Source organism: Struthio camelus, chromosome 12, assembly GCF_040807025.1.
Source record: "Struthio camelus isolate bStrCam1 chromosome 12, bStrCam1.hap1, whole genome shotgun sequence".
NCBI lineage: Eukaryota > Metazoa > Chordata > Aves > Struthioniformes > Struthionidae > Struthio > Struthio camelus.
In genome coordinates this window covers 19,935,080-19,958,000 of record NC_090953.1, presented here as the reverse complement: position 1 = coordinate 19,958,000, position 22,921 = coordinate 19,935,080, and the positions used below count along the sequence as shown (strand labels likewise).

General features: G+C 40.6%; 1 protein-coding gene across 6 annotated transcripts in view; it reads left to right on the top strand.

The window, feature by feature from the left end:
- Nucleotides 1–22,921, top strand: part of RORA (RAR related orphan receptor A) — a 397,725-nt gene that overhangs the window by 366,118 nt on the left and 8,686 nt on the right. For 3 of the 6 annotated variants that reach the window (XM_068958202.1, XM_068958204.1, XM_068958203.1), the window contains 6 exons: nucleotides 6,037–6,122; nucleotides 14,165–14,306; nucleotides 15,990–16,385; nucleotides 19,643–19,764; nucleotides 21,836–21,968; nucleotides 22,636–22,743. In XM_068958202.1, coding sequence (XP_068814303.1) covers nucleotides 6,037–6,122; nucleotides 14,165–14,306; nucleotides 15,990–16,385; nucleotides 19,643–19,764; nucleotides 21,836–21,968; nucleotides 22,636–22,743 — 987 coding nt within the window. The remainder of the gene's footprint in view (nucleotides 1–6,036; nucleotides 6,123–14,164; nucleotides 14,307–15,989; nucleotides 16,386–19,642; nucleotides 19,765–21,835; nucleotides 21,969–22,635; nucleotides 22,744–22,921) is intronic. The other 3 variants (XM_068958205.1, XM_068958207.1, XM_068958206.1) reach the window with 1 other exon arrangement.

Below are 22,921 nucleotides of genomic sequence, written 5' to 3'. Positions count from 1 at the left end.
TTTGGAAGCTGCAGGTGTTTGGAAGCAAGTAATTTGCAGCCAGCTCAAATTACTTAGGGTACATGACAGAGCAAATTATTTAGGTAATGAAGCTGAAAATGCAGGAAGATTAGAATATTATATAGCAAAATTGTTCCTTGTTAATTCAGTTTGTGATCAGATGTTATGTTGCTTTAAATACCACATTACATGCAGTACCCTTGTTTGAGTCAATGAATATGTATGAATATGTCAGTGAATATGTATGCCTCCTAATTTAATCAATATACTTACAAACAGCAGTAGCAATGATGTCTGGCACAAATTGCATCCCCTCAGAAGCAGGTTAGCTCAATTTGTGTACAGATCGTATTTTTCAAAGCCCTTCTGCATTAGCTGCCAAATACTCTGTGCCATGTGAAGTGGAGGGCAGGTAGGTCAGCTCCAGGGAACTGAATTTAAGCATTTCTTGGAGTGAAAGAAGGGATGACTTCTTAGGGCACTGCCCTGGCAGACAAAAGGTCCAAGTTCCTGTCCAGACTGCGGTATGGGTTCCAGATCTTCCTTGGGGAAACTCTTCAGTTCAGCTCGCAATTTTGGATATGCTGCTTCCCCCCAAAATCAAATGGAACAGGGTAGGACACTCAATGCCCATGTAAGTTTTAAGAAATAGAGACCGGTCTGGCCCACTAATTAGTACATGCTTAAGTCCATCTTTATTGAGTAAGAAAGGAGCGTGCATAGCTAGAATTCCTTGGTGTTATTGCCTGGAGAGCTAGAGGGTGGGTGCTGAGGGGGGAGCGCCATAGAAACAGTGCAGGTTTCTGCAGGGCAGCGTGGTGGCATATAACACGGAAGTGGAAGAGAGCACTTTCTACACACTCCTCTTTCCACAAAGTGCTAATTTCTGAAATCAGAAATAGTAACAGGCAGTAGGAGTCACGTACTTTCACCTTCTGCAAGGTAGGCTTGTAGTTTAGGTATCGTTACATTCCTTCTCTGGACGGTGAAGAGGAGGCGTCTGCTCCCAGGGATTCATCTCACTTGGCTTTGGATGAGCTGAAACATGCTCTGGAACTGCTCGTCTGTCTGCCTTCTTCCTTCCTCCTTCCACTGGAGATGCAGACAGGACAATTAACTTCTACTAAATACCCAACTTTCAGATAGCTGAAGTCGGCTAGGTGAGTCTCATCTAAAGCACAGGAATGGGACAAATGTTTGCTTCCATTGAGGAACCCTTCCCAGGATATCAAAACTTGGAGGTTTCTCACCTATTGCAAATGGGAAAAAAATAACACAATATGTGTAAACTTACATTTTTAAAATAACAACATGAAAACATGAGGGGGGGGGAATATTTATTTATTTTTACCTCAAGAGACATTATTTCATTAGAAATGAACATTTCACTCAAACACATTATTGAGAAAGAAAAAATTTTTCCTCTGTGGAAAATCCTTTTTTCTTTTGAAAAATGTTTTCATCAGGGTGCACTGCTAATAAGCTTTTCTGTGTGGAAGCTCAATTGATTTCTACTTAAATGTAAAAATTGGGGATAAAGATGGCCCCTTGCTTTATCTGACTGCACTGGGCCTTGTCCTGGGCCTTGTCCTGGCTAGAATCTCTGCCTAAGGAAGTAGAAATGAAGAAAGTTAACGCTTGTAATGAGCTCATACAGAGCCTTTTCTTACAAATACAGAATTGGATTACTTTTCTCCTCTACCGCTCAAACCAGACAAGGAATAGAGCAGCATTTCATGATGTGGGAATTAGTAAAAAGGTAGAGTCTGTGTGGAAGGTTTGGGTTGGGGAGAAGTGGTGACAGAGGCAGGCAAGCCCAGGGAAACTGTTCCAGATTTGGGGAAAGAAATGAAGCCTGGAGTAGGAGGGAATAAGGGATGATCCTCCTGTTGGGGATGCCAACAGAAGATGTCGTTTTACGCTCTTTCTTGTTGTCTGGTAGGCAAGTACAGTAGGAATTAGGTGGAGACAGTCGTGTCATTTAAGCGTGCCAGAGCTACTGAAGAAAACTGTCAAATAAAGACACACTGGATGGAGGGAGAAGAAAGGGTCAGTGCACAGAACACGAGTTTTTACCTGGGCTCAAGTTCCTGTTCTGTGTGATTTTGAGCAAATCAAAGATTCTGCACTCATTTTTTCTCCTGTAAAATGGAGATAATACAGCATTAAGGCACAAAGAAGATACGTTTCTTGAAGACTACCAGACATTGCAGTGCTTAACAGCTGCCTCTTAAAACCCAAATACGGAGAGCCCTTAGTGCGTAACAGTCAGATGCCCTGTCCCATGGAGATTAGTTTGTCTCAGGTTTGACATCGGCTCATAATGACCTCTGGCCTTTGTTGGTCAATTCTTTCTCACAGGAGATATTTCTGTAGTGACTTGTTCAATGCTTGAGGTGGATCTTTGCGCTGGAGCCTGCATTTGTTACTCTTGGAGGTTTGCTTGGGCTTTTATTCCTATCCCTTGCTGCCTTTGGCATAGGACACCCGCAGTAGTATTCTGGAGCACTGTTATTTCAGGGTTTGAGAGATTCTCAGGCGTTTAATCTGGAACTACAAGCTACATCTGTCACCTGCATATCTGTAGCGGTTTCTAAGCAACCACAAGAGTTTATTTTTTATTTGATTCATATTTAAGAAATAATTTGTTCATGCATGAACCAGAATCAGCCTGAACACCACCCCAGAAGACAGAAATTGTAAACTGTAATTTAGTCTAATTCTAGTCTAAAGCATGAATTACAGTATTTTATATAATCTTGGAAAAAATACTCTACAAATATATGTCAGCACAGAACAGGTACAATTAATGTGAACACGATAGGAAGCTTTAAGTAACTCTGGGAATGTGAGAAACCAAGCTGGAATCATATTCGTGACATGTAAAAATATTTCCCACCTGTCTTGTTTGCCTAAGAACAAGGTTTTAGCAAGTACATATTTGCATGTCAAAGTTAAAAGTAGGGAAAATATTTTCACCCTTGTAAGAAAAATGCATAATCTTGGTACAGGCAATTTGCATTTAGTAAATGTAAAGTATCTTAAGTCCTTTCATGCCATATGGAAAGTGTATGAACTTGCGACAGTGATTCCATTTCAATGAGCTGATTTGCAAAGGCAACCACATAGAGCAGTAATTGATCTGATGTCTCTCCATGCATTATTTTATAATACAATTGGCTGTGGCATTCCCAAGCAATTTATGCTTCTGAGTTTCATCCCACTGTAATGCATCTCAAAAGTGAAATGTTAAGTTAAAGTATTAAATGCTGTGCACTAATTGAAAGTAAGTGCCTTGAAGATGTATTAAATTCTAGGAAATCTGGAGTTCTAAAATTATACCTAATTTGGTGCCACTACTTATATATACAGTGATCCACAAATGCTGGCATAGCTAGAGCCTGTTTCTGTGTAGATTCTGTTTTGTTATAACAATAACGCACCCTGGAAAATGCATTTGGGACTAATTATTGCACCTTTTAGACTATTAGTAACCTAGCTCCAGGCCATCACTTTGAAGGCATGTTACATTCCTCCAGAAACACTCTGCAGATGCCCTGTTGCTTAAGAAGCAAAGGTTGCAGAGACAGGCTTCATGGGTGATTTAACTAATATGCTGAAGATTGTAGATAAACAAGATCCAATTATATCATACCTGTACATAATAAGGCAGTAATTATGTGCATAAAAGTGAAATGTGAAAAATATATTGCCATGTAGCTGTTCAGATGAGTCTTATCGCTAACCTGTTGAAGGAGTTGGAGGAGGCTGGTGATTCACCCTAGCAGAGTAGAAAAATAATTGTATATTGAAGAGGCATAACTGAGAATTGATGGATGTATTCCTGAATCTGTCTACAAGATTTCTGTGTGAATTTGGACTTTAAATTACACAAGTTTTGGATTTCCGTGAATTTCAATCTGTTCTTCAATTTATTAATGTAAAGTGGGGCTCATGCTACCTGCTTTGAAGCTTTGTTCATAAACAAGGGAGGTACTTAGATGCTGTAGTAATAATTAATGCAGGTAGTACATTAATAAAATAACATACACTTTATTTTTCCCTTTTATTATTTCACTTCTATTATGTTAAATGTGTTAGTTGAGAGCAAAGTGAAATTCAAACACTTTTTGGAGGACTGCAGGGAAAAAGTATTTGTTTCCGTAAGCATCCTAAACTGACCCTTCAATTTCAGCCTATCGTTTTGTTGCTGCAGGGAAGGTATGGGATTAAATATCAAGACTGCAGAGCTCCTCCTGATGGAATCAGTTGCAAGTGGTGTCCTCCTGTACGCAAACACTTTGAAAACTGCTGATACGGAAATGTCAGGAAAGCAGCAATGTAGTCATTTAGCTGCTGGGTACTGCTCTCTTCAGCAGAGCGTTTTCACTGCTGTGAGAGTCCTGGGAGCAAATGGGAACTGTTCGGGGCTGCTCTGTTTGCTGCATTTGACGTGGTCTGGAGAATGTTTGGAAATCGTGTTTTTGCTCAGTCATTTCAAGTTTCATGGTCTTACAGTGTTGGCCTGATCCTGAACTGTGGTGGTGTGCTACAGTGAAACAGAGCACACAGTAACAGGAGGAGATGACTCTTGTTTTAATCACAGGCAGTTGCTTAGGTGTTTAATGGCATGTAAAATAGAGTGTTTGTAAGAGAGAGTGGACATGACTTTTTGAAAACCTTGTTGAGAATACAACCAAAGCTACACTAATGCCTTATAAGAAGGTATTAGATACAATTTTGTGTGTTGTCACAGTCTGGACAGCCATAAACTGGATGAAATAAAAGCTCTCTGAAGCAATTGGGCATCTTGTGAATGGATTTAAGTTCCTCGCAGGAGATTAACTTCACTTCTGATTGTGAATAAATCACAGTAAGAGACACAGCAAGAGTTGTACTTGTACTCCTGTTCAGAATAATCCAAATCAGGATAGGGAAGGAAAATTAAGGTAACCCGATCTAACAAAACGGCCTAAGACAAATTGGTGAGAGAGTGCATTCTTTGCATTTTTTTGTTATCTATCTCGTATGTAGACTCTGTGTGTTTGTGTGAGCACATGCAAGTATACATATGGGAACATGTAAAAGGTTGACTACCTGTCTTTGGTATTGTAAAGCATTGCCTCTGCTTGGTTCTGTCTGAAAAGAGACTTTGCTAGCAAAATGACAGCAGCCACATACTCAAATAGCAGTTGAAGAGATATTCCTGAGCATGTGGGAGTCCTTATTAAACCCAGGTATTCACGTGGGAAGACACTATGGTTTAGAGATGCATGCAGAGAATTTTGTCACATAGTAAACTGAATTAAATAGATACATGTAATATACCCATGAAGTTCAATTAAAAAAAAAAAAAAAAAAAAGGCCGGTGCTTTCAGGGTGCATATCTTTATGACATTTTCCAGAATCTGTTTTCTCTTTTATTTTTTGTAAGCTGAGTACAATACAGCTGTGTTTTCCTCCCTCATTCAGTCTGTGGGAACTAATGAACAAATATATACTGATAATTTGCTTACAATTTAGAGATGTGAACCTTAGATTTCTTGTGTAAAATAGTATTTACATCTCTTTCATATTGGCCTGTCGTGTGGACTGGATGGCATGAGCGTGAACCCTCTGTTTAAGGTGTTGCATTCATTTAGCTTGCATTTTTAGGCAGGGTAAACTTTAAAATGACCTTTTTATTATATCGCAGGAGTAAGTTTGGAAGAAACCTTTTTGGTGTCTTTTTAGCTCTTTGGCCAAAATGTGAACTCTCCTATTCTTTTGGCTTTGAAATGCTGATTCTAGCCTTCTTGCGAGTTCTTAAACACCTTCTCAAATGACCCATTTTAATAACCCAAAAGCTATTATATAACGAGGAGCCATAATTTAGTCCAAAGCTCTAGGGGACCCTCGCAGTTCAGCAATGAATAGTTAATGCAGTATAATGTTTAGCAGGTTATTAGTTTTCACTGTACAAATGCTGATCAGGGAATGCTTTTATAAGGTGTTTAAAAGAAAATGTAATTAACTGGTTGTGTGCTTCTGTTGCAGCTCAAATTGAAATTATTCCATGCAAGATCTGTGGAGACAAATCATCAGGAATCCATTATGGTGTCATTACATGTGAAGGCTGCAAGGTAAGCTTCTAAAAAATTAAGTCTTAAACATCTGCATTTGGCCTTTTGGTAGTGATTCTTTTCCTTCCTTTGTTTTTTAAAAAGCAAATATTGCACGGAAGTGAAATCAGTAGATTATGAAATCAGTTGGCAATTCTAAAGTACTGTCTTTACTGGGTTTTCAACAGAGCATTTTTTTGACACCGCCCTCCCTTTTCCCCCCTCCCCAAGGCTTTTAGGACAGGCTTTAAACATGTGCTGTGTGTGCTGTATACTGTCTCACTGTGAATAAGCGGAAGAGGTATAGAAAGATGAACCATTTACAGCATGTCCCAAGAATCTGATCTGTGGATTCACTGGAGAGGGAATCTGTGGCTTTCTTGATTCTCCCTCTCCATTTTGTATTTTGTAAGTTGCTAAGAAGCTATGTTGAAATAAGGTGAGTACTCTCAGACTTCTCAACTTTCGTTCGTCAACGGCTACCGTTACACATCTATTTTATTTAGATGATATAGAAGGTATAGGTATAGCTGTAGAAGATATTGTTGCACACATGAGCACGGTACTGGTGTTAAACCTGTTCAAGTCTTCCCATGAGTAGTGCCTTTTCCTTGCAGTGTCGCTCAGTGCTCTGGAAAGTTGAGGCTTTGAATTTTTTTCTGGATTCGTACCTTCAGTAACACTGGTGAGCAAGGATTACATTATGAGCCTCAATGTTTCATTTAGTTTGTCTCTCACAACTGAGAATTAAATCAGACAATGCTAACGCTAGTCCAAGGTGTGCTGTGAAGCTAATCACTCCTTTTTATCACTAGTACAGAATTACAGTGCTAGCTTGGGAATGACACAGTTTGCACATCTGTGCTGTAGCTTGTTGCTTTTCGCATGTAAGCGTGTTGCAGTCCAGGACTGATAGATTTTCTACTGCTGATTTGCACTTCAGAATTGAAGAAATTATTTTTATTGTTGTTTTCAGTCCGCTATCCTGACATGCTTGGTACTGCCTTCCATTTTCAAAAGTAGCTTCTTTGCCTTCATATTATCAAGATTTCCTTTGTGTTTTTCCAAAGAGGATTTTTGCGTTTCCATTCTCAAATCTTCTCAGTCTCACGGAAGTAAGTATTGGTACGAAGGAGGAAAAAATGTTAGAATGATACAGGGCTGCACCCCCTGCCCATTTGTAACTCTACTGTTGCTATGGAAAAGGCAAGAAATCCACTAAAAAAGTATTGATAATAAAGTGGTGGCTTTTTTGGGTTTTTTGCGGTAGCTGAACATTTATCAAACTTCATTCTTGTGAAGTGGCAGACATTAACACTGGCAATTCTGCTCTACAAATACCTTATCTACAAACATCAATTGATAGTCAAGGTCTGAGACCTCTTTAATCCTTCGATGATCTGGGCCCAGTATACCTGAAAGACTGCCTCCAGATTCTTGATGAACGTCATTGTCAAGAGACTGAGGCTAGGATAATGCCAAAGCTTGTCTATGCAGAAAACGGGGCTTTCTTAACACGGCTTGCTGCAGAACAGGAACAGTCTGCCAAAGCAAAGGAAAGTTGCCAAGTATATTATCTTTTACTTCATCTTCATGCATTTCTTTTACCTTACAGTCTAGTAAGTCTTGTACGTGAGGAAAAACCCCCAACAAAAGCATTAGGATGACTACGTACAGAAAGAAATAACAGAGTGAACCATATTCACAGTCACATTAGTTAATACATAGCTGGGTAGAGACTTGGCACTACAGGTAAGAGACAGAAATATCCACTGAGAATTCCTCCATCGGACTGAGTGTGCTTTGCTGGGAATAAACATAAATATGAATTATTAAGAGGCAGATCCTTTTTATACCTCCGGTAGTCAGAACAGCAGATGGTAGCCTGATAGTGAGAAACGCGTATGCAGTCCCCTATTTCAGAGCAAATGGTTTCCCTATGAACTCTCTAGAATGGTGTTCTCCAGAAACCAGTGTGAGCCTTGGTCTGCCCTGGGGAATCGCCCAGACTGGGCAGCGGGTGTGCAAGGGCATGAGGGCTGGCAAGCGGGGCCAGATGCCCGGCGCACTCGAGCACAGGTCAGCCTTGAAAGCAGAGTGCACATGAATAAATCAAGTGGTGGCCCAAACGATGGAGTTAGGTATATTCTCCTCCTCCTGTGGAGTAGCAAGACCTGAACAATGTTTTAGCTGTATGAGTTCAGGCAGAATTTTAAAGCCAGTGAATATCAGCTTAGTTATTTCCATTTTAGGAGAGAAATGAGCCTGAACTTCACATTTCTTTAATGCTAGAGCCCAGATGACCTGTAGGTAGTGACAGATAGGGGAGTGCTAGTGGGGACAAGTCGCAGGAAGAGATGATCATGGCCTAGAGAGCATTTAAAATACTGTGCTGTAGCAGATGGATTTTGTTTGTGCTATGCTCTTCCACAGTAATATCAACAAAGTCTCACCCAGCAGAACTATTTTGGCTGGTGGAAAAGCTGGCATAACTTGGCTTCTGCCAAATAAGCCAGGTGTGTATTGGTATGTTTTTTTTTTTTTTTCTTTCCCCTGAAGTGCATTTCCTAGCTTTTCTGTGGCTATGATCTCTGCAGGTTTGAGCATGCTTACAGCACTCTTCATGGTATGCTAAACCTTCTTCTGTATAAAGTACTTCAAATTTTTCTCGCTATGAAGGCTTAGTTCCCAGTCCTGCGTTCAGATTCATGGGCGGGCTAATGGCTCACACCAACACAAAGACCCCAGGAGGCGAGTTGGGTTCAGCACAGCTGCTGCCAGCCCAGCCATGTGCATCCGGCAGCAGGAGCGGGGCCTCCGTGACCAGGAGGGAACAGCTGGGCTGCGGCCGCCCCAGCCCGGGCTGTCAGCAATGATCTACGGGCAGCGCTAGCAGCAGCCAAGGGTGCTGCTTGCAGCTCTTACCGGTTCTCACTCCACTTCAGTAGGAACTGTAACATTACTTTATCGTAATACTTACTCAAGTGTTACTGTTTACATGCTAATAGCCACTGGAAACGTCATTTATTTAAAACCTAAAGCAAAACAAATCTGTATCTCATATGTAATTATGGAGAAGTAATGGTCAAACTGATTTTTGTTGATCTTATTGTCCTGCTACAGTGTTGTGATCCTTACGTTTCATACAGTTTAGTGGAGCTTTCTGACCCGTTTTTACTGCTGTATTGTATTTCACATGCAAGAATTGAAGTTATCTAATAAAGCCAATTAGTCTTTCTCAAGAAGCTTTCATTTCCTACCTTGTTATGATGTTAGTGTCTTTTAAAATGTAGAAATTCAGATTTGTCTTGCACAAACATCACTGAGCACTCCCAACCCATCAACCTATTTATCTGAATTTGAATTTCTCTTTAAAATCTCCCTCCCCTTTTTTCACCTACCCAAAGAATGAAGTTTATAGCTAAGCACTTGTTCATACTTTATCTAAGAGGGGTTTTATGGCTTAATTTAAATAAAATACATTTAAACCAGTACTTTCTCTGACTGTTGCTGACATCCAGTATACGACGTGTGATAGGGGAGAAGGGAAGATGAGGTTAGTCCATTAAGACTTAGCCAAATGTTCAGTTCCCTCCCCAGACAGGGAGGCCCCTCTCTAAAATCTGCTAGACAGATTTTTTTAACAGGCATCAACTCCAGCTTTGGCCCTACCAGGAGAAATTATTGTCAGAAAATACCTGAATTGCTTCATAAGGACATACAGCAAAGCATTTAGTTTGAAATGAAAGTTTCTGTTATTGAACTATGTTGTTAAATTTACAGGTGTAACTATGTGCTTTTGCTGTCAACAGCGTCAGTTCATGCCCCTTTGCCCCACAAATGTATTGGTATGGCCACCCTTTTTACTTGAATGTATGCAGCTGGTCTCATAAACCCATTCATGCCGGACATTTCTGGGCGTTTCCTGTACTTCAGAGGTTTGTAGGTACCGGCTGCTCTGTCTTCTGTGCTTGTTAGACTGAAGATTGTCTTGTTTGTTGTAAATACGATGGGAATGGCTCTGTTGTCACTTCAGAAAACAATGCTTGGTATAGTCCTTTCCCGTCTTGCATTACTTTTTAAATTTAGACTGTGTGTACATCCAGTTGGTTTGTTACTCAATCTTTCATTACTTTTTGTTTAATTCGGAGTGTGACACTGGCTCTGTGGATATTTGCTTCCAGTTCATCCTTGCAAAGTGTTTTTTTTTTTAATTATTTTCTGGCTAACCAATTTTAAGCAACACGTGACAGAAAAGAGATGAGCCATGTTACCAAAAGGCTAGGAAGGAGCCTCGTAAAACCTGACAGACGGACGGCAAATCTCTCTCCTGTATTTATTACATATGGAAAACAACAGGGATTTTTGCATGTTTCTGTGGCGCTACGCCTTTGTCATCAAATACTTTATGAGCAAAGTTCATTAACAAATATTACCTCAGCGCTCTTCTCTCTGTAAAATTAAAATGTGCTCGTTGTCATAAACGAGTTAAGAGTCTGATTTGAATATTTTAATTTCTTACATAGGACAATGCATTTTTCCGATGTTTCTTTGAAGAAAATTTGAGAGAGTTTGCTTTAGGAAAAAGGAGAAGAATGAGCCCCCCCCCCCAACTAATTGTTAATTGCTGAGAATACTGCAAAACTTAACGATGCGCGGAGGGCTCTAAGTATTAGCCGTGAAGCAGGGGGTTATGAATAAGGCTTTGTTGTCGCAGGCGTGCGGACCGGCATTCCAAGGCGGCTGCCATTAGGATGCAGCGAGGCAGCTGTCAGCTGTTTTCTTGTAATTAAACAGCCAATGAGCAGCTAATTAAGACATATGTGTATACAGAAGTGGAAGTGGGTATGTTAATGAACTGTAGGAATCAATTCATTAAATGAGAATTTGTCAAAAGCCCAAACATGAGATCAGCGTTGGAGGCGGCGCCTCGCGGAGAGGGCGCCGGCACGGTGGGCGCCGCGCGCTGGCGGCTCCCCCGCCGCCCTTCCGCAGGGCAGCTGAAGCCCTTCGCAGACTTCGTGGAAACTGCTATGTCCATTTCAAAGTCCTTTCTTAACAAGTTGTTATTCAAACTGACTAGCAGATAAAGTTCTTGTGCCCTTTTTTTCCCCAACCGTGATTTTCTGGCAGCGTATGAAACCGCATATGTTGTTTTATACATAAACAGGAGTTTGCAAGGCAGAGATGAAGCCAGGGCTTGTAATCTGCTCCTCTCTCCTGGCACTGCGGCAATACAGCTGTATAAAAGGGAGGCAGCAGAGCTCAAGGGGGCCCCGGCGAAGGCGGCTGGCTGCGTGCGCCGCCCTCGGGCCGCGGCGGGGCCGCCCGAGACCTTGGCCGCAGCCCGGCCCTCGGCCGGAGCCCTCTAACGCGCTGCGGTGTTTCCGCGCAGGAGGGGTTTCGTCCGTCCGTCTGATGGAGAGGGGCCCGGCGGCCCCTTACGCAACCCCGCGATGCGCTGCCGCAGCGGGGAGCGGAGGGGGCCGGCGCTGGGGCACCCCGTGGCTGCGCTGCCCGCCTGCGCCGGCTGGCACCCGCCGCCGCCGTCCTGCTGGGGAAAGCGGAGTTACCTCTGCGCTCCGGCAGGGGGGAGAAAATGGCGCACCAGAATGGAGTCCCTCTTCTCTCCTCCTAACAAAAACAAAAAAATCCTGGTAAGAAATGTCATTTACTTACAAAAGACTCCTGTAGTAGGGGGTTCCCCAGTGATTGAGAGCCCAAGGACAACCAAACGGTTAGAAAACTGGTAAATAAATGACAGCAATATAGAAGAGCTTTGTGACTTAAAAAAAAGATGGTTTTGTTTGGTTGTGTCTTCAGTTCAATGCCAGCTCTCAGATATGAGCGTTTCTGAGCTGAAGACAAGTTTAGGTTCATGTCTGAAATTTGAGGCTTGGCTTTTTTTCGACTGCTTTAACCGCTGCTGCTGTTTTCAGCGTGGCCACATCATACTGCAGTTTGTTTTTTAAAAGCACTCTGCTACATCTCTTGGTTTGTAAAGTGCAAGTGCTTTTAAAGGCCCCAGTTTTAGGCATTTCTGCTCTATTGAAAATTCAGCTTCAAGCTGTAAGTTAGCTGATATATTGTACGCTAAAACGTATTGAGTGGCTGTATCTCGAGGGAAAATCTGGGGGAAAAAAGCCCAGTAGTTTCTCCATTATAGTACTAAAAATAATCCTCCTCTTAACAAGAATGTTCTTGATAAAGAGAAATATGCCTAACTGGCAATATAGGCATCTAGTACAAAATAGGGTCGCGGCTAAAGGAAGCCATGTAGATCCTTGGGCTACTGGGCCAGGCTCATTTTGGCTATTGATCGAGTTGGCTTTCGGGATCCCAGGGATGGCAGAAGGTTTAATAAAGTTCACGTACAGCCATGTCATTCAGTGCAACAATTAAAATGTTTGTTTGGAGAACTGAATATTTTAAGGGGCTGATAACAGGGAGATGCAGGATCTTTGTCACTGATGCAAGTCATTGGTGGAGCTGGTATCTAATCCTGGTTTTCTAGTGAATCGCGTCGTCCCTGCACGCACACTTGTGCTGGGGTGAGGTCTTCCAGCGAGGGTGCTAAGGGAGCGGGAAATCAAGCTGTCTGCTTAGCGGAGCGCTGGCTCCCCCACCGGGGTCAGGTCTTGCGGCTGAAGCGCGCCCCATCAGGGCTCAGTATATGCAGTACTTGCAGGCCCATCTGGTACTGACAAACGTTAAAGGACAGTTGAAATTAATCCTAGAGAAACAAAGGTCAGAATAAAAGAGAAAGGAAACAGTGTGCAGCCAAACAGGGTTAAAGAAAGGCATTTCAGTTTGCCTGTTTTTTGTACTCCGTTTCCCCATTAAAGCTTTAATAAGTGGGGAATAACTGCTGAAGGCTGGTGCCCTCCTCTTCACATGGCACATCTGGCTTTATCTCAGGGTTTTGTGGTGTTTTGGTTGGCCAGAAGTTTGCGAGGACATCTTTTATTTGTCACGCAGAAATTCCTGTTGTTTATTTCAGCGACTGTCTGGAGGAAGGGTGCATGTGCTCCAGCATGTGGCCTTTCAATAAATAAAGAATTGGTAAAAGTCCAACTTTAATTAAAGGGTGCCCAGCCTTTCTGAAGAAGTATTTTCTTTGCAACACTGTTAATTAATCCATTATGTGGCAACATAAAACTAAAATACTGTGTTCAGTGCTGTCAAATGCCTCTTTAGAATGACTCCGTCTTCCCAGCATCCTTGTGAAGTCGGTATTACACACGCAGCAGCCGAGGCTTGGGCCGTCTGGGGCAAAAAGATGAAATGAACTTCAAAGCGAAGAGCTGGCCTAGTGGTTAATAAAATGCCCTGCTCCGATGGAGAGAGCTGAGTTGTAACTGCTGCATAACCTTCCAGAGTTGTTTTCTTTGCCGATAGGACTACCCATTGCTGGCGACTCGGAAAAGAGAACATAAATAAATGAATGAAATGTTTCACCTTCCCCCTCCTTAATAATCAAAACTGAGTTGAACAAAAACTCAGTTGTTGGCATCAAACTTTTTAGTCCCCTCCCATAACAAATTTTCTTATTTGTAGAGGGGCTGCTGAGCACCCTGCTCTGTGCGCGTAGAGGCGCAGGCGCCCTGCGAGGCTGCACCTCCGCGGCACATCCGCGCCGGCTGCCGGCACTGCCGAGAGCAGGCCACGATGGCCACTGCTGCCGGCACCAGCTCCGGGATCCATCCTAACCATGCTGACCCAGCAAGGTCAAGGAAATCAAGGAAATCTAGGTTTATAATTAGTTTTATCTCCTTTGGAAAGAATCAGTATACAGTGCTACCATATGTAAGACAGGATTTGTAAAATCAGAAAAAATGCGTATTCCTTTGTGTGTCATAACGCTTGCGAATTGTTTTCTGCAAGTTACTGTTCTTTATTTGTTTCCAAGAGAAAAAAAAATACTTCTTAATACTTCTTAACTTCCTTTAGTTGCCTGTACTGTACTTGAACTTCATTTTCTATTCAGCATGCTGCCTTTCAGAGTCTGTCTTCACTCCCTCAATTAACAGCTTCTTGACTTATATTTTGCAATTCTACCACAGGGCTTTTTCAGAAGGAGTCAGCAAAGCAATGCTACCTACTCCTGTCCTCGTCAGAAGAACTGTTTGATTGACCGAACTAGTAGAAACCGCTGCCAACACTGTCGATTACAGAAATGCCTTGCTGTGGGGATGTCTCGAGATGGTGAGCTATGCTAACCCCTAATTTTATTGCAAGAAGTAAAGTATTATTTAGTATACTACGTGTTCAACTGAAACAACATAGCATTTAAAAGTTATTGTGCGTCAAGCCAGTAGCTGAGATCACCGAGTAGCTTTTATATGTTGTTATACGTTTATGTAAATATATATAAATCGGGGCATGTATAATGTTCTTGATGTTTTCCCACTCATCTACTGTAGTCCCAGTTAAGAGCTTTGCTTCAAGTCACTTCTTGAAGATGCAGTTTTTAGTCTAACGCTAGTACTTTCTATGTGTTCATTCCAACTTAAATGACGTAGTGCAGTTGCAGAAAAGAGTCTGATTGCCGTATTGGTACAGATCAGAGTTATTTTACAATACATATGGAAGTCAAATGTGTGTATAATGAATAATGGAAAAACTACAAAGAGAAAATGATGCAGTGTTTTCTCAAACCCCTGTTTTTGTTTTTGTTTTTTTAAGACAAGATCCTGAAGAAAATGTGTTCCAGTGCTATTGATATTAAGCTCAAAATTGCACCTAGTATAATGATGAAAATCTACCTCACTGTAAGATGGAAGCTTATATAACACTATTAGAACTGGATTTGCAGCTGATATTTGCACACCTCCATACAGTTAACGAAGCTGCCATCACTTACCCAAGATCTGACTCAGTCTTTTCCCCTGCAGTAGTGATTGATAGCAACATTACATGTTCTGCAATGCATATGCGTTGCACATGAAGCCTGTTTGAGAAGGAGACAGTTTTCAGGTTACATTTACTTCTTAAATTACATTTATATCTTAGCTTTTTTTTATTGGGTGTGAAACTAAAAACCTGAAATGGTTGATCATGTAATGACCAGTTCCTCTGAAGCTTTTGCTTTCCTATAGAAAGGTACAGGTTGGTAGTCATCTCCCTAAACTATGAAGCTTTTGGAGCTGACAGAGGTCCCAGAAATCACATACCATATTCTTAGGAATTCACTTGACATGCCAAACCAGTTGCTTCTGGCTTACACTTAATATACAAGTTTCTGAGTTACATGTTTAAAGTATTATAGGGGGCAGATATATATATATTTTTCAATAACTTTCTGGGTAAACGTTTTTGCCCACAAAAATGTTCACTTGTCATAGTAAGCTGCACTGAAAGCAGCTTCCGAGGTTTTCCCCATGTTCTTTGGTCCTAATATCAATAAAGCTTGCTTTTGACATTTTTTAAGATTGACCCTACATGTTTATACCTAACTGTATGTTCACTTTGTGGCATGGACATACCAGCAGTAGGAATTGGGCTGTTCATCTCAGACCAGCACATTATTTTTTAATTGTCATCCACTAATAATTTTATAGGTGGGATTCGAATGCCTAAGAGATGTATCGGTCAACTTCAGTGGATATATAAGAGAAAATCATTTAAATACAGAAGTGGAAAGCTAATGAATTAAGCTAAAACAATAACTCTAACATCTAGAGTAGACAGTATGTTAAAACTGCCTCTTAAAGACTAGATGCTGGAGTTCAGTTACCTGTAACTGGCAGATGTGACTTTTGGGTCTGCTCATCTTGTTTTTTTTAGCTTTTATACCATGTTTTTTTGCTGTAGTATTTAAAGACTCAAGACAATTAAAATGCAGTAGTGGTTTATAGGAATGAAATGTATTGTGTGTCTGTATTTCAGCTGTAAAGTTTGGTCGAATGTCAAAAAAGCAGAGGGACAGCTTGTATGCGGAGGTGCAGAAACATCGAATGCAGCAGCAGCAGCGAGACCATCAGCAGCAACCAGGAGAGGCAGAACCACTAACACCAACATACAATATCACCACCAATGGGTTAACAGAGCTCCATGACGACCTCAGTAATTACATTGATGGGCATACCCCTGAAGGTAGCAAAGCAGACTCTGCAGTTAGCAGCTTCTACTTAGACATACAGCCTTCTCCAGATCAGTCGGGTCTTGATATTAATGGAATCAAACCAGAACCAATATGTGACTACACACCAGCATCGGGCTTCTTCCCTTATTGTTCTTTTACAAATGGGGAGACCTCTCCAACTGTGTCCATGGCAGAATTAGGTAATGAGAGAGAAAAGCTTCCATTGTAACTGTCTTAATAGTACCCTTTGGATTAAACTGACACATTTAGGCAGGCGATAGTGAGAATGCTGCGTCAGTATAGCTGTGAGCATGTCCAGGCATCCTTCTGCGAAGTGCGCAATACCCTAAGGATAGTACATGGTGAACCCCTTACGGAACTGAGCTAAAAATCCCAGGAGCTTGTAGTTAATCAGATCTAGTTGTATTGTCCTCGTGTTAAATCTTTGTAGTAGAACCCTCTGAATACTGATTAACAAGCGAATTTTCAGTGCTGAGCAAGCATACAGAGTATTTCTTCATTTGCAGATTATTTTTGAATGTTTTATCATTTTTTTCTTTAGCTGTACTCTATTTTCTAGCAAAAAGTGATGAAACTGCTCTTTGCCTGATGAAACTGCTATTTGGGAAATAGGAAACCAAAACCCCAATCTAGTTCATGGGTAGTTCTCCTCTCTGCTAATCAAGGAGGAGAATCTTGCCCCAGATACTTTGGAAGATTTTTGAATGTAGCAAGTTCTGATAATTTCCCTAAGATCCTTATAATGCCTACCATAGTTAGCACGTCTTGAGTTGGCACTGTTTCCTGAATGATTACACTAGGGCTGAAGTCCAAAACAATGACTTTTGTCAACATCCGTGACTTGAGCTAGAGTGCGCTGTGTGAACTGCTTATAAGCAAACTGGAACGGGACATTAGAGAAGTGACTTTAAGTTTCTGCTACTTATTTAAGCAGTTGGGAGTTTAAAACATCAATTTGGCTTACTTACACAACATCTTTGCTAATTATTCCATTATGAAAACATCCTCAAAATAGTTTGAAAAATCAGATATTCCAAGTAAAATTTTTTACTTGGAATAGAGGCTAATAAGTGATATGAAATTTTGCTAGTTTTATTTTAGTTTATGTTCTTTTGAGAAATTTTGCAAAGAGGAGGGGCAGGAAGGCTTCCTTTTTAATGTCCTCGTGTTGCAGAATGCAGTTCCCTGCAATAGAATTTGTTGTGATGGCCAAAATATTGTGTCTGGCTTGAGTTCAAATAATTTTGGTTACAGATGAGTAAAAAGGAGAAGAAAAAATGAGGATAAAGGCTCTGCTAGCAACTTTGTCTCAATTAAATGGTTGTTAATGTTTCCATGGGAGCTATTAAAAGATCTAAATTAAACTCACAGCAAAAAGAAGGACCTTTTTCTTCCTAGGCCAGGTGTTGAGTTTGGAGCACTGGCATAAAATAAGTTTGTCGTATTACTTACCTTTATTTACATAGTGCTTGCCTTGAAACCCTAAAGAACGTGTTTTGGGTGCCCAGCACTGACGTTGCCAAACAACGTTTGAAGAATGTTTGTCTTCCAGACTAAGGTTCGAATTTAGAAAGGTGTGGTTGCTCAATGAAAAGTATTTAGGTGTGTGCTTAAATATGGTCCAGAGCTGAGGCCTTGAGTTTGTGAATAACATGGTCATATTTCACCTTCTGTGTCCTCCAAGGGCCCAGGTCTGAGGCTGTCGGATGCTGTTGGTGAGAGCAGAAGTTGCTTTTAGATACGTACTTGTAAACAAATTACTCCGAAATACATGAAAGCTGTGATGGCAACAAAAATATTAACTACTTTAAGTCTGACATTGTTGATTGTTTAGGTGGCACAGATAATCTGATTTTACTTAAGTATCCTGTGTCTTAAGGACTTTTCAAGTAGTATCTCAAAGCAAACTATTAGTGCAGGAAGGGCGATACTGAGCAGATTGATTGGTCCAGCAGTTCAGTTCGCCAAGAGCTGGGTTTCGTTGTGTTTGAACAAGGCTGTTTTCACAGAAGACCTGACACTAGGCTGCTGCAGGATGCCCCGTGTTGTTAGTGGTCACCATGCGTGCTTCTGCCGAGCCTTTCCTGCCAGCGGTGGCCTGAGCAGCGAAAGCAGCTCGTGCGGCGCGCGGGAGACGGGCCGGCCGGCCTCCGCCTGGGCCGAGGCAGAAAAGCCTTTGGAACCCGAATGAAGATTTGCAGAAGTAGAGATAGTATTTAGATGTCTGAATGCTCGTCGTGTCTTTGAAAGTGTCCCTAAAAGTTCATGGAACTAAGTTTTACTAAGCCTATTGAGTTTTATTAGTAAATATAAATGTGCCCAACAGGTCTTTTAACCGAGTGTAACAGCAGAAAATAGTTTATGTGAAACTGCTTTAAAGCTGAGAAAATAATCTGAGCCTTCAGTGTCTGAGTCTGCCTGAACCTGAGTCTTCAGATAACAATAATCTGGATTCTGTAACGAGTATATTTTCCTAATACTTTTAAAATCATGTGATAGTAGCAAAAAAAGAGGTTTGTTTTCCTCTCAGAGGCATCCTTTATGCGATAGTGTCCTGCTTGGTAGAGCGCTGGCTGGATTCTCAATATCTGCAGTTTTTAGGAGGAAGTTTCTGTTAAATCAAATGCAATCAGATCTTTTGAAGATTTACAGTCTGGTTGACAGTGCTGTATGTTCACTGTACATTAAAGGTGGCGTTGTGTATTCAGCCAGGCTCCCCCCGACTGCGATTCTTGCAACTCTGGCTTGAAGGGTCCATCACCTCACTCACTGGCATTTTTTCCTGTGGCTCCGATTAACAGTTTAATTCTCAGCCCCGGTTTTAAAATTGACTTTATCTCACTAAAAGCAGCAAGGCCACTTAATGAATTTGCAATAGGTTGCATGCACCCCTAGGGTTCACTGAGTTCGGCCTTCATTTTGCAAGCTTTCCCATCTCACAGGCTGTCTTGGGCACCGACTTCTGTGTGAGAAAGAAGTTTGTCCCAAATGTAAGTTTGTTTATTCAGAAATAAACCGCTGTTCGCCCAAACATCTTATAAACAAGTGAAAGGACTCTGCTTTGTGTGCCTGTGTTAAAATCCAGGGGTGAAGGTTTCTGAGGATTGCAGGGCGAGAGGGCGAGGGAGGTACGTGTGTGCAGACTGCCCTCTAACGGGGCACCAGCCCCGAGGAGCTGGCCAGCCGCCTTAGGAACCGGCCGGCTGCCTTGTTTCCTCGATGGCTCTTAACAATTTGCATCACATTGGTTCATTTTTATGATGCAAAATCCAAGGAGATCTGAAATTAAAGCATTTTTTCTAACAGCCAAACTCTCCCCCCCACAAATTGCACCTGTAATGTGTTAGTTTTACCATGTCTAAAGGTATAGCTTTGTTTTATATATGTGTGTATGTGTGTGTATAGATATCTAACCACTTTTTGACCTTTCTCTTAGAACATCTTGCACAGAATATTTCCAAGTCACACATGGAAACTTGCCAATACTTGAGAGAGGAGCTACAGCAGATAACATGGCAGACTTTTCTACAGGAAGAAATTGAGAACTACCAGAACAAGGTATAAAAGCCTGTCAAACTATGGCGTGCCTTTTTTTTTTTTTTTTAAGCATGATATTTTCATAACATACTGCAAAATTCACTTTTTTCATTGCTTTCGATGTACAATTAGAAATGTGTATTTATGTGTGTTTCCAAAAAATAAATAGACAAAGGCTAGAATCAAAGGCAGAAAGATGGTTAGGATATCCTTTGCATTTGTAATTTTTACAGGTATATTAAAAGGTAAAGCGATACTCTTCGGATCTACTTCTCCGTCTTTGATAACAAAGATAAGAAAGCCATAGAAAAGGTTTTCACTCCTAAGTGGCTGGACAATGCTCTAGTGTCATGAGATGCCTGATGCTCTTAGACCTGTGTGCTATTTACAGTTCTGTGGACTAAAGTGCAAACCTCCAATCACCAAAAAAACTCTTGAAACCACCAAATTGTCACTGTAGGATTCTCTACAGTTGACCTGTGAAACATCAGTGTGAGGACATGCGGCCTGTTGTGTCCCCTCTTGGTTGACATCAGATGATGTTAGCAAATAGCCTCGTATATAACACTGTATTTCTAATCTGAATATTTCTGACATGAGTAAGATTCCCAAAATCCTGACTTAGAACCTGTAAAATTTTAGGTAAAAAAGTTTATCTTTACTATTTTATTTTTGTATCTGGAGTCTGTACGGTTGAAAAATTCTGTATATATAGGAAACTGATCTCTCATAATCAGCTGTTAAAATCTGGAAGTATATGATAAACATTTAATGTTACACTTTTTAAAAAAATAAGACTAGGACATCTGGCATTGCTATTAATGAAAGTGAGGCATTTATAGGAAGTTTACTGAATGAGCTCAAACCGAAGACTCTGCATATAGATTTGCAGTTGAAGTCTGTTGCAGAGTTGCTACTTTCATGAGGTTTTTAATTGCCTTTGCATTTTTTTATATGTTAATCAATGTTATAATTTACTTTTTGTTGGTGCGCTTTGATGGAATTTATCTCGCTTAACTGTATTCCTTTTAAAATTAGCCATATATGCTCTCTATATTGCCAAAGTAAAGAAGGAAGCATCTCAAGACATTAATTTACCCTTCCTATCCTGAATATCAGTCTTGGATGAGAATGTCTTACTCTGTTTCCATTCCAGTCCAATAATGGAGAACCTGGATATGAGCTGGCCAAAAAACCCGTCGGCTGTTTCACATTTTGCAATTTTACATGGTTTCTTCTGTTTGGAGATTATAAACATAGAACTGTGTCAGGTTTCCTGCCTTTTGTGCCTGGTTGTAACCTTGATTCATTCTGCAGTTTTTACTCAGTGTTTGAGCTTACCTATAGCATGGGCAGCACAGTGCTGCCATACCTCCAGCAGGTATTGTGAGATTTAATCGTTGTTTGAATTTCCATTATGCTTTCTGTCCACAAACTACTTACAAAATAACTGCTTTTTCAAACTGTGTTGAAAAGCGCTATTAAAGCACATTGTTTTTTAAATATAATTGTAATTTCTACAAAAAATACGTAGCCTTGAAGAGTATCATTTTTTGCTCTTTAGGTAGTTTCATTATGAATTATTAATAAACATATGAAAAATGACTAATTGCATGCCTTATTTGTGGTATTTACAAGCTGATCTTCATATATGTTTATCTTTATATGTATCCTTATAAAGACCTGCTTGTTAAATAGGTTACATTCAGTAGGAAAGACAGACGTTAACAGGAAAAACGTGATTATGCATTGAGAGCTTAGGTCTGCTGGTGTGACTTAGTATTTTCTTTTGAGGCAGCAAATAAAACTCCCGTTGAAATCATCAGAATCGTTACACTTGGACATTTTTGGCTCATGAGACAAAATCATGAGACTGAATCTCTCTGGCACCACTGAAGGTGTCTTACGTGTTTGCCTGTTCAGTCATCCACATGAGGCCTTGTTTTTGAGGTTAATTCCCCTTGTCTTACAAGCAGGCTGTAGGCAGGTGTGCAGGAGAAAGTTTGCTCTGCTTTGTTTTTCAGCTTAGTTTTACTTTATGAGAATGGGCTTTCCTAACCTCAATTAATAACTTTTCTTTTCTCTCAAACAGCAAAGGGAGGTCATGTGGCAGTTGTGTGCAGTCAAAATAACAGAAGCTATACAGTATGTAGTGGAATTTGCCAAACGCATCGATGGCTTTATGGAACTGTGTCAAAACGATCAAATTGTGCTTTTAAAAGCAGGTACGTTAGTGAATTTTAAGTTTTGTTTCTGTTATTTTTGACTACGGAATGTGCAACCTCTATACAGTGTATACATATATGTGTGTTGGACAGTGATCTTTTAAAATAATAACAGAAAAAAGTAAGAAATGTTGTGTTTCTTTGTGTGAAGTAGTATGCTTGTATTAGTAACTCTGGGTAGAAAAGTTCAAGTCTGTATGAAATTTTCATTATGAGCAATGGGAGCAATGAGTGTGTCAAGAGGGCGTTAGTTGGACTCAGATTTAAAATCTGGCTTTGTGATAGTGAATAACATTTTAAGATAAAAATCTAGATTTTTCTGTGCAAGACGTTTACAAATAATGGGCAAAGTCTTCAAAGCTTCATGAGCATAAATGCTCATGAATTCATTCAGACGAACTGCTTTGACTTCAGAGAAGTTTCTCTAACAGAGAATTATTATTTATTAGCATTAACTAAAGTTACTTTAGCAGCTAGCCCTAAAAGGGTCTTTGGGAATTATATTAATTCTCTAGCAAATCAAACTGCTCTTTGTTACACCACAAAACCTACTACCCTACTTGATCTGTACTAATTTGAGAGCATGGGACATTTATAAATCCTCGCTGGTTCTTTGCAGCTGAAGTCTCTACTTAAACAGTCAAACTTAACGTTGTTTCTGTTTTAGGGTCTTTAGAGGTTGTGTTCATCAGAATGTGCCGTGCCTTTGACTCCCAGAACAACACAGTCTACTTTGATGGCAAGTATGCTAGCCCAGAGGTTTTCAAGTCCTTAGGTAAGAAATGTCAAGTGTTGTATTGTAAAACAACAGAATAAAAATAATAAGGTGGAAAAGCTAGAGGACAGCTGCTTTGAAAAAAAAAATTGACTATATTATGGGAATTTAAAGACGTTCAGAAGCTCAAATTGCTTACTTTGTAAACAACCATGCTGGCTATGTTTGAGGCCAAGCT